The sequence below is a fragment of the Carcharhinus amblyrhynchos genome, unplaced genomic scaffold (assembly GCF_965287045.1).
Source record: "Carcharhinus amblyrhynchos unplaced genomic scaffold, sCarAmb.v2.hapA scaffold_37, whole genome shotgun sequence".
Classification (NCBI taxonomy): Eukaryota; Metazoa; Chordata; class Chondrichthyes; order Carcharhiniformes; family Carcharhinidae; genus Carcharhinus; species Carcharhinus amblyrhynchos.
The window spans coordinates 8,193,338-8,204,153 of record NW_027649778.1 but is presented as its reverse complement, the minus strand read 5'-3'; the positions used below and the strand labels follow the sequence as shown (position 1 = coordinate 8,204,153).

The 10,816-nt window shown below is 49.0% G+C and overlaps 1 protein-coding gene across 1 annotated transcript in view; it reads right to left on the bottom strand.

Moving 5' to 3' along the window:
• Positions 1-2,975: 2,975 nt before the first annotated feature.
• Positions 2,976-10,816, bottom strand: part of prkd2 (protein kinase D2) — an 82,691-nt gene continuing 74,850 nt past the window's right edge. Inside the window, exons 14-18 of the mRNA XM_080218143.1 lie at positions 10,360-10,521; positions 7,484-7,582; positions 6,151-6,418; positions 5,229-5,314; positions 2,976-4,149 (exon numbers count right to left, since the gene is read on the bottom strand). Coding sequence (XP_080074269.1) covers positions 3,937-4,149; positions 5,229-5,314; positions 6,151-6,418; positions 7,484-7,582; positions 10,360-10,521 — 828 coding nt within the window. The 3' untranslated portion in view covers positions 2,976-3,936. The remainder of the gene's footprint in view (positions 4,150-5,228; positions 5,315-6,150; positions 6,419-7,483; positions 7,583-10,359; positions 10,522-10,816) is intronic.

Genomic DNA, 10,816 nt, shown 5'->3' with positions numbered 1-10,816 from the left:
GCACCCGGAGGATACCCACGCAGAGACGGGGAGAATGTGCAAACTCCAAACAGTCACCCAAGGCTGGAATTGAACCTGGGTGCTGTTTAGGTTCTCTCCAACAAGAGAGAATCCAGCCATTGCCTCCTCACTGGCACTGAAAACCACACCTCAAGGAGCAGTTGTTCCCCTTAGATTTATCTTTCATCTCCCAGGGTTTTAACTAAAAAGTTAATTTTAGGAAATTCTCATACACGAACATACAACGTAAGAACGTAAGAACTAAGAGCAGGAGTAGGCCATATGGCCCCTCGAGCCTGCTCCGTTATTCAATAAGATCATGGCTGATCTTTTCGTGAACTCAGCTTCACTTACCCGCCCGCTCACCATAACCCTTAATTCCTTTACTGTTCAAAAATCTATCTAACCTTCCCTTAAAAAGATTCAATGAGGTAGCCTCAACTGCTTCACTGGACAGGGAATTCCAGATTCACAACCCTTTGTGTGAAGAAAGGTGGTAGAGTCTGGAATTCTTCTGAAAATGGTGACTGATGCTGAACTGTTAATTTTAATTCTGAGATTGGTAAGATTTTCATCAGTCAAAGGGGCATGAGTTAAAAGGTCACAGATCACCCCACTGAATGGCAGAACAGGCTCGAGGGGCTGAATGGCCTCCTCCTGTCCCTAAGTGCTCTGCAGCACTGTTGCTGATGTTAAGCTAGCCAACAATGGCAGCCAATTTATGCATAGCAAGATCCCACAAACACCAACTGGAAGAATTACAGGCCAGTATGGTGTTGCTCAAGAGAAGTCCCTGTGCCAGCTTCTAAAATAACATCTGGATTCTGACATTCTGAACATCAAACTCCTCAGCATCTGGTGACCATGGGTTACATGCAGCTGCTGCTTTGGAGTTGCTGAACAGATCGTATGAGCAGGGCAGATGGAACACTGCAATTTCTCTCAAAAATTAACAGTAACGGGTGTGTGTTTAAACATGGACTTTTTATTCAATAGAAAAGCATATACTTTTCTACAAAGGAAAATATATTTGAGATGACACACACAGACCCAGAGAGAGAGAGACACACACACACAGATCCAGAAAGTGGTTAAAAAAGGGGCAGTATGGACAAGTTGGGCGAAAGGGCCTGTGTCCTTGCTGTAAACCTCTATGATTGATGGAGAGAGAGAGAGAGAGAGAGAGAGGGAGGAGAGAGAGAAACATGCACACACACACACACACACACACACAAAGACAAATGTATGTAACACATCTTTTGTGCAATATAATGGAAGTAAGTAACAAGACTGGGATATTTTTGCTACCACTGACCTGGACAAATTCAAACCAAAATCCAGAAACAGTCACCACCTAGAGCTGGTCTTAGTGAGTAGGCCAGGTCCTGAACCCCTGGGTTTGGACAAAGTGGAGCAATGGAGAAGGGCATCTAGGGTTCCCCCTTCTACTCACTCAGAGTCAGAGAGAGAGAGAGAGAGAGAGAGATGCACAGACCACAGACATTGATCCTGGACAAGGTCAAGAGCACCTAGGATGCCCACCCAAGCTGAACAGTTTGAAACACTCACCCTCTGGGTGAGGTTCTAAAGGAGAGTCTGTTTCTAGCGAGAAGCTATTCCACTCAGGGAGAAAGTGAAACACTGGGGAGTGGTGAAAACCTTTGGAAAACTTAAAAACCCAGAAATCTGTGCCATCAGTTCGGAGACCCTGTCCTGAGCTTTACGAGCAAACAAGAGACCTCAATTAAACATCTCGTCTGAAAGACAGAGGGCGAGATTCTCCAGCCTCCCAGCACCGTGTTCCCCCCATCCCACCCCCACCGACAGGAGGTGGTGCATTCTTTGCAAGTGACGGGGATTCTGTCAGCGGGAATTCTCAATGACGTCACCCCACTCCGACAGGAGAAACCCGTGGATGGACTGGAGAATCCCGTTCAGAACTGGAAAATCCTGCCGGTGTGAACCGGCCAGTACCTCCTGGACAGCGTGGTGCTCTCCCAGTGCTGCATGGGAAGTGGATTTTGTGTTTGAGCTTCTGGAGTGAGACTTGGGCCTGAGAGCTCCTGGCAGAGTGGCAGCAGCCCACCCCACTCCCTGCCTCCACCCCCCCCACCCCACCCATTGAGCCCTGGCTGGTATCACATTGCTTTGCTGCGTATGAAACTTGAACGGGAGTGTGTGACGCTCAGCTTGGTTTGTCTGTGCGGGGAGGGCATCCTGAGAGACAGGGCCCAGAGAAAAGAGGGCTCTTGCGTGTTCAGGCGACAACTCTGTCACACGTGAGAGAGCGACACGCACTCTCATTCCGTCAGTCGCTGCAGAATGTTTGCACCTCCCTCCCCCCACATTAATTAAAACAAATCTGCCCAAAGACATTTAGACATTGGCCAGAACGCCATCACCCAAACACGAAAACCCTTCCTTTCAGAGACACACACACACACACACACACACACACACACATTACAGAAACGGGAAAAACACTAAACATTCTTTATATCTCAGGCTGGAGTCACTACGTATGTACAATATGTATATAAATAAGGAAAATAAGAAAACACCGGCAGCATTCACAATACAAAGGAGTGCCCTCGCCAGAGCTGGTCCAGCTGACAAACCATTCTTGTCCCCCACCCCCTTCCACGGGTGTGCCAACCCACACATTTCACCCGCTTGATTTGATCATGGCCAAAGCGTTTCACTCCAATACTTCATACCCTTCCTCCTCTCACCCTCCTCCCATCCAAAGATCCAGACTTCAGTGAGGGTCTCCGTCTCTGGTCGCTGGTTAAGACACCGGTTCCCACATCATTAGTCAGCCACAGTGGAAACGGCAGCATCATGTCCCCGGGCTTAACGTCTCATGTCGGAGCTCTGTGAATCGGGTGGGTGGGCAAGGAGGGTTGGGTTTCAAATAGAGGTGTCTTCCCACCGTTCTGCACCCCCACCTCCGCCCCTGCCACACCCCCCCCCAAAAAATTCCGTCCGGGAAAAGCAACCAAATGGGACCTGAGCCCCAACCGGACTGGGAAGCACCACCCCAGCTCCGCAACCCCATCCTGGTCAACAAGCCTGCTAACACTCGCTACTCAGACTTGGGAATATTGTTTGGGGTTGGCAGCCAGGCAAGGGGGAGAAAAAAAGGGAAATTTTTTAAAAGCCTTTATAAAAATAGTTAAAATATTCAAACCTCCTAAAAGTTTACTGCTGCCTTTTTTCAAAGGCAGATCACACTATCCACACCCACTCCCCGCAATATAACCTCCCCAAATAAGGTTATCCTTTCACGACCACCCCCCCAACCACTCTCACTCACCCTACTGATGGGAGATTAGCAGCTTGGCTCATCGGCCAGTAACAATTTTCCAGTAACCACACCCCGTTTCCCCCCACCCCACCCAATCAGGTGTCGTTTCAGAGGATAAGTATGTACAGATTTCCTCCCTCGCATCCATCCACGCATAAATAGATTCTCATATTCTCAAGAGTACATCTTGTGATCCCAAACGCCAGCGGGATGAGTGTGGGTCAACGGGTCAGCTTAGTCCAAATGCAGTCAGCTCCTCCGATTAATTTTCCATCATGAGACTTAGTGCCAACTCCATCCGTGATTCACACCCAAAAACCTCCTCAACATCACAAGATGCAACATTGGAGTGTGTGGGCATACGCACGTGAGAGTGTGAGAATGTGTGCGCGTGTGCTCATGAGAGAGTGTGTGCTCGTGCTCATGCCCATGTGAGTATGTACACGTGTGCGTGCCCATGTAAAAGTGTTTGCCTGCATGTGTGTGTGTGTGCGCGTGTATGAGTGCGTGTGTGTGTGCACGTGTGTGTATATGTGCACTTGTATACACCTGCGCGCGTGCATATGTGTGCGTGTGTATGCGTGCATGTGGGGTGATAGGTGAGAGAGAAGAACTTTCATGGACTGAGTTCATAGGATGCTGACCCTCTCGCTGAGTCTCTGCACGTCGTCACACACCCCCACGCCCCCTCCAGGACGGGGCTGACTGGCCAAGTGGGGCAGGTACGTGAGGTTGCGACCCTGGCTGAACTGCTCCCAGCGCGAGTCATCACTCTCGTGAGTCAGGTAGCGCTCCCCCATCTTACACTCCAGCTCTCGCATGTCCAGCCACGTCTGGTGGTCCTGTAATGGCGGGGGGAGAGAAACAGTTGTCAAGAATCTGGTTCGAAGGCAGCTCACGTTTCTGTTCTCGGGTTTGCCAACTATGATTAAACGTATTCCTGGAGATTCCATCACATGACTTGCCCCCAGGTGGGTTTCATAACAGAAGCACCCCCATCTCACCCACCCCCCCAGCCATTACCCAGGGAGGTTCTTAAGGGTGGACCACCCCAGCATTCAAGAATACGGAGGTGAACTGTACACACACACACACACACACGTTGAAAGTGAAGTTCAACAAGCACAGGAAGGCGAAAGAGAGAGGGCAAGAGAGAGAGTGGCGCAGTGGGGCGGGGGGGCACAGCAGTTAGCACTGCTGCCTCACAGCACCAGGGATGCAGGTTCAATTCCAGCCTCGTGTCACTGTCTGTGTCGAGTTTGCACATTCTCCCCACGTCTGCGTGGGTTTCCTCCAGGTGCTCCGGTTTCCTCCCACAGTCTGAAAGACGGGCTGGTTAGGTGCATTTACCCAAATAGGATCTGGAGTGTGCTATTACAGGATTTTGACAGCAACTTCACTGCAGTGTTAATGTAAACCTACTCATGACTAATAAATAACTAAACTTTAATTTTTAACTTTGAGAACGAAAGGGAAAGAAATATAGAGTGAGAATGAAGTAGAGAAAGAGGAAGAATATATGATAGGATGAGGTGAAGTTGGAGGTCCATATATAGCATAAGTGCAAGGGCAAACCAGTTGGGCTGAATGGCCTGGCTCGCTGCTGGAAAACCACTGGAAATCCCATTTGGCCATTTTGCACTGAAGAAAGATCTGACAGGCAGCAACAAGATGGAACCGCAGTCCGGAGACCCCGAAAGCTCCCAGAATCTCTTCAAAAGGTAAACTGGCATCAATAACATCCAACTGAAATCGGCAAACCGGTGTGAACCAGACAGTGTGGCACACCCTCAGTACTGCACTGAAGTGCCAGTCGAGGTGATAGGATCAGTTCCTGAAGTGGGACTTGAACCCACAATCACCTGGCTCAAAGCCTACCATCAGGCTATGCCTGTCACATACAACTGTACACAATCGTTACCTGTAGAAAGGGATGACTCAAAGACTTGTCCACGCTGTATCGCTTCCTCATTTTAACCTGGAGTAAGTTGTTGATGAGGTCAATGCCTAAAAAAAGCAAAGAGTCTTCAGTATGGCTGAAAATAGAGACATGCTGTCAAAGCTTTTTATCTTGCACTCATCAGAACAGATGCAAGAATACTAAATTTCAAAAGGAACAATTTTGTAATGCATGGGAAAAGGACGTTGGCAAGTCTGTTCTGATTTCAGTACGTCTCTCCTCTGATGTGTATCAAAACAATGTTGGCAGTCGGATCATAAACCATCGTATGCCCCCACTGTCTCCATCAAACACTCCCAGGACAGGTACAGCATAGGGTTAGATACAAAGTAAAGCTCCCTCTACACTGTCCCTCTTCAAACACTCCCAGGACAGGTACAGCACGGGGTTAGATAGAGCTTCAAGCTCCCTCAACACTGTCCCCATCAAACACTCCCAGGACAGGTACAGCACAGGGTTAGATACAGAGTAAAGCTCCCTCAACACTGTCCCCATCAAACACTCCCAGGACAGGTACAGCACGGGGTTAGACACAATGCTCCAACCAATACCATCTTGCGGCACGGTATCATAGTGGTTAGCACGGCTGCTTCACAGCTCCTGGGTTCGATTCCCGGCTTGTGTCACTGTCTGCGTGGGTTTCCTCCCACAATCCAAAGATGTGTGGGTTAGGTTGATTGGCCATGCTAAAATTGCCCCTTAGTGTCCTGAGATGCGTAGGTTAGAGGGATTAGTGGGTAAATATGTAGAGATAAGGGGTTAGGTCCTGGGTGGGATTGTGGTTGTTGCACACTTGATGGGCCAAATGGCGTCCTTCTGCACTGCAGGGTTTCTATGATCTTGCTACAAAATTACCGCCCCCACCAAGGTCTGCCACACTCACCTTCCCGAGAAATCTCCTTCCAGGGGTTTGGTGGATACATGAAGGCGGCATTCTGGATCTGGTCGTTGATGTCCTCGTCCTCGTTGAAGGGGAAGGTGCCGCTCAGGCTGACATACAGGATCACCCCCACTGACCACATGTCCAGCGAGCGATTGTAGCCTTTATTCAGCAGAACCTCGGGGGCCAGGTACGCGGGTGTCCCAACCACCGACCGACGGAAGGACTTCTCCCCAATGATACGGGCAAATCCAAAGTCACAGAGTTTTACCTGGGAACAGCAATGGTTGTGGGCGGGGAGTGGTGGGGATGAGGGGGAAGAAGGGAGTACTTATTGACAGATACAGCAATAGGTGCAAATTATTCTATTTCCTATAAACTCTGTCTCTCACACCAGATTTTACTTTTATTCATTTGTGGGACACGGGCGTCACTGGCTGGATCCAGCCCTGCCCACCCCTAATTGCCCCTTCAGAAGGTGGTGAGTGAGCCACCGTCTTGAACCCGCTACTGTCCATGTGGTGTAGGTACACCCACAGCGCTGTTAGGGAGGGAGTTCCAGGATTTTGACCCAACGACAGCGAAGGAACAGCCGATATATTTCCAAGCCAGGATGGTGAGTGGCTTGGTCGGGAACCTATAGGTGGTGGTGTTCCCCATGTATCTGCTGCCCCTGTCCTTCTTGGAGGCCAGGTTCATGGGATTGAAGGAACCTTGGTGAGATGCTGCCATGCATCTCGTAGATGGTACAGACGGCTGCCACTGTGCGTCAATGGAGGAGGGAGTGAATGTTGAAGGTGGTGGATGGGGCGCCAATGAAGTGGGGCTGCTTTGTGCTGGATGCTGTTGAGCTTCTGAGTGTTGTTGGAGCTGCACCCATCCAGACAAGTGGAGAGAATTCCATCACACTCCTGAGTTGTGTCTCATAGACGGTGGACAGGCTTTGGGGAGTCAGGAGTGAGCTACTCTCTGCAAAATCCCTAGCCTCTGACCTGTTTTGGTAGCCACAATGTTTAAATAGCTGGCCCAGTTCCTGGTCAGTGGTAATCCCAGGGTGTTTGACAGTTTGTGTCAACTCAAAACGATAAAAATTCTTAGCCTGGAATTTCTTGGTCATTGCTGGAGGGAGTGTGTAGGCACCAAGTTGAGGGAGGAGATTGATCCCTAATGAGATGGCCAACAGCCCACCAAACAAGGCCACGGGCTACGTGAATGTGTTACTGCCCTGCAGGAAGTGTCCGTGGAACTCTGTCTTGAAGAGAAGGTGGTCAGAAAGCCACCCAAGGAGGGGCCATATGATATGATGGTGGCCAACCTGATCGCCACGGTTACCTACCTGAGGAAGGGGGTCGGCTGATGCCAGCAGCACATTTTCTGGTTTGAGGTCACAGTGCACGATGTTCTTGAAGTGAAGGTGGCGGAGTGCAACAAGAATCTGTGGAAACCAAACACAACAGGAGGAGCCACCTCGTCAGTGACGGTCTATGAATTCACTCAACCAGGATCTGGTCTTGGAGACCTGTGGCTGGTCTCCGCCCCACTGTATCACCGTCACGCAGCTTCAGCGCAACACCACCCCGCTCCCTCTCAACCCCTCCAACCCCACATCCTTTTTGATCAACAATGGCGTCTGTTGTGCATTCAGTTACAGGGCCTCAGCCATTCAGCATTCTAAGTAAATAAACTTTATTTATTAGTGTCACAAGTCAGCTTACATTAACGCTGCAATGAAGTTACTGTGAAAATCCCCTAGTCGCCTCACTCTGGCGCCTATTCGGGTACGTAAGAACTAGGAGCAGGAAGTAGGCCATCTGGTCCCTCAAGCCTGCTCCGCCATTCCATAAGATCATGAATGATCTCTTCGTGGACTCAGCTCCACTTACCCGCCTGCTCACCTTTGATGTTGAAAATTCCTTTGATGTTCAAAAGTTTATCTATCCTTAACATTCAGTGAGGTAGCCTCAACTGCTTCACCAGGCAGGGAATTCCACAGATTCACAACCCTTTGTGTGAAGACGTTCCTCCTCAACTCAGTCCTAAATCTGCTCCCCCTTATTTTGAGGCCAAGTCCCCTAGTTCTGGTTTCACTGCCACTGACACAGAATTTAGCGTGGCCAGTGCACCCAACCGGCACGTCTTTCAGACTGCACCTGGAGGAAACCCATGCAGACTTCACACAGACAGTGACACAAGCCAGGAATTGAACCTGGGTCCCTGGTGCTGTGAGGTAGCAGCACGAACCACTGTGCCACCACTCTGTGACTGGAATCTCTAGGCAAAGTGTGTGGAAGGTATATTGGTTTCCTGATTATCACCTCCCTGCTAATAGGTGGGCATGTGCAGATGGGATTAGCCTAGATTGAAAAGCCACACTCCGATCCTTCAGGAGAACGGGGAAAATATTCATTCCATTTTCACACACTATGATTTGTTGTTCTAAAACTGCAATAGATTTGTGTGGTGCCTAAATCTTCACTCTTTCCTATTTCTGTAACCTCGTCCAGCCCTACAGCCTCCGTTCTCCAATTGTGGCCTCTTGCACTAGTCCAATTTTAATTTTCATCATTGACAGTTTTGCCTTCAGCTGCCTGGACCCCAAGCTCAGTAATTCCCTCCCTAAACCTCTCTCCCTCTCTTCCTTTCAGAGGCTCCACAAGGTTATGTGGATGATAGGAGACAAATTAAGATAGGAGGCAGCTGGCGTGAAGCATAAATGTTGGCAGAGAAGTTCTTGGCCCACCTGGTGGATAGTGCCAAGTAACCCCAAGCTGTTGGGGTAGTGTATTGAGATGGATGGAAAACTGATTGGCAGATAGTAAATGAAGAGTAGGAATAAATGGGTCATTCTCCGAATGGCAGGCAAGGGTACCACAGGGGTCAGTGCTGGGACCCCCAGCTATGTTAATGATTTAGATGAGGGAACTAAATACGTCATCACCACATTTGCAGACGATACAAAGCAGGGCGGGAGGGTGAGCTGTGAGGAGGATGCAGAGATGCTTCAGTAAGATTTGGACAAGTTGGGTGAATGGGTAAATGAATGGCAGATGCAGTATAATGCGAGGCTATCCACTTTGGTAGCACAAATGGGAAGTCAGGTTACTATCCGAATGGCCATAAATTAGGAGAGGGGAGTGTGCAGTGAGACCTAGGTGTCCTCAAACACCAGTCGCTAAAGGTAAGTGTGCAGGTGCAGCAGGCAGTAATGAAGGCAAATGGTATAGAACATAGAACAATACAGCATAGTACAGGCCCTTCGGCCCTCAAATATTGTGCCCAGCTATGTCCAACCCCAAGATCAAGCTATCCTACTAGGTATGTTGGCCTTCATAGCAAGAGGATTTGAGTACAGGAGCAGGGATATTTTGATGCAATAATACAGGGTCTTGGTGAGTCACACCTGGATTATTGTGTGCAGATTTGGTCTCTTTATCTGAGGAAGGATGTTCTTGCTGTAGAATGAGTGTAGAGAAGGTTTACCAGACTGATTCCAGGGATGGTGGAACTGATGTATGAGGAGAGATTGACTAAGTTAGGACTGTTTTCGCTGGAGTTCAGAAGAACGAGGGAGAGATCCCATAGAAACTTATAAAATTCTAACAGGGTTAGACAGGATAGATGAGGAAGAATGGTGGGGTCATCCAGAACTAGGGGTCACAGTCCAGGGATACAGGGTAGACATATTAGGAGAAATTTCTTCACCCAGAGAATGGCGAGCCTGTGGAATTTGCTACCCACAGGGGACAGTTGAGGCCAAAACATCGAATGTTTCCAAGCAGTTAGATGTAACAGTTGAGGCGAAGGGGACCAAAGGATATTGGGGAGGGGAGGGGTTTAGGCAGAATCAGGCTATTGAATTGGACGATCGGCCATGATCATAACGAATGGCAGAGCAGGCTCGAAGGGCCGAGTGGCCTCTACCTGTTTCGTGTTTCTAAATCAAAACTGTTGCAATACAACCAAATTCCCCCTGGTGGCGATGTAGAGTTACCAAGCCACATGACTCAGCACCACCATCTGCTGGGCTAACGCAATACTGCAGTTTAATTCTACTTAAATTATTTTGCCTGCCCACCAATTAACCTTTCAAAATAAAAACAAAACGCATAGAAGTTCTCAAACGGAAAATGCAAATTCCTGAAGAAAAAGAGTTGGAGGAGGCTGGGGTTTGTGGTAAGGAAACGTCAGGTGGATAAGCAGCCAGTTAGTTACCTGCGTGATCATGAATTTGGTGATCCTCTCAGGTAGACGTCCTCTCTCGCTGGACAGAATCATTTCTAACATGTCCCCGTGGAGCTTTTCCATCACAACAAAGACCTTCTCAGGTGTCTCAAACATACATTCCAGGTTAACCACTCCAGGGTGACGCAGGCCCTGTGTAGAGGATGGAAGAAAAGAGTAAAGAACAAAGAAAATTACAGCACGGGAACAGGCCCTTTGGCCCTCCAAGCCTACACCAACCAGGTTGCCCGACTGAACTAAAACCCCCTACCCTCTATTCCCATCCTATACTATTGTATCTGCTTTCACTACCTCCGCCTGGCAGCAAGTTCCAGGCACCCACCACCCTCTGTGTAAAAAAACTTGCCTCGTACATCCCTTTAAACCTTGCCCCTCGCACCTTTAACCTCTGCCCCCTAGTAATTGGCTCTTCCACTCTGAGAAAAAG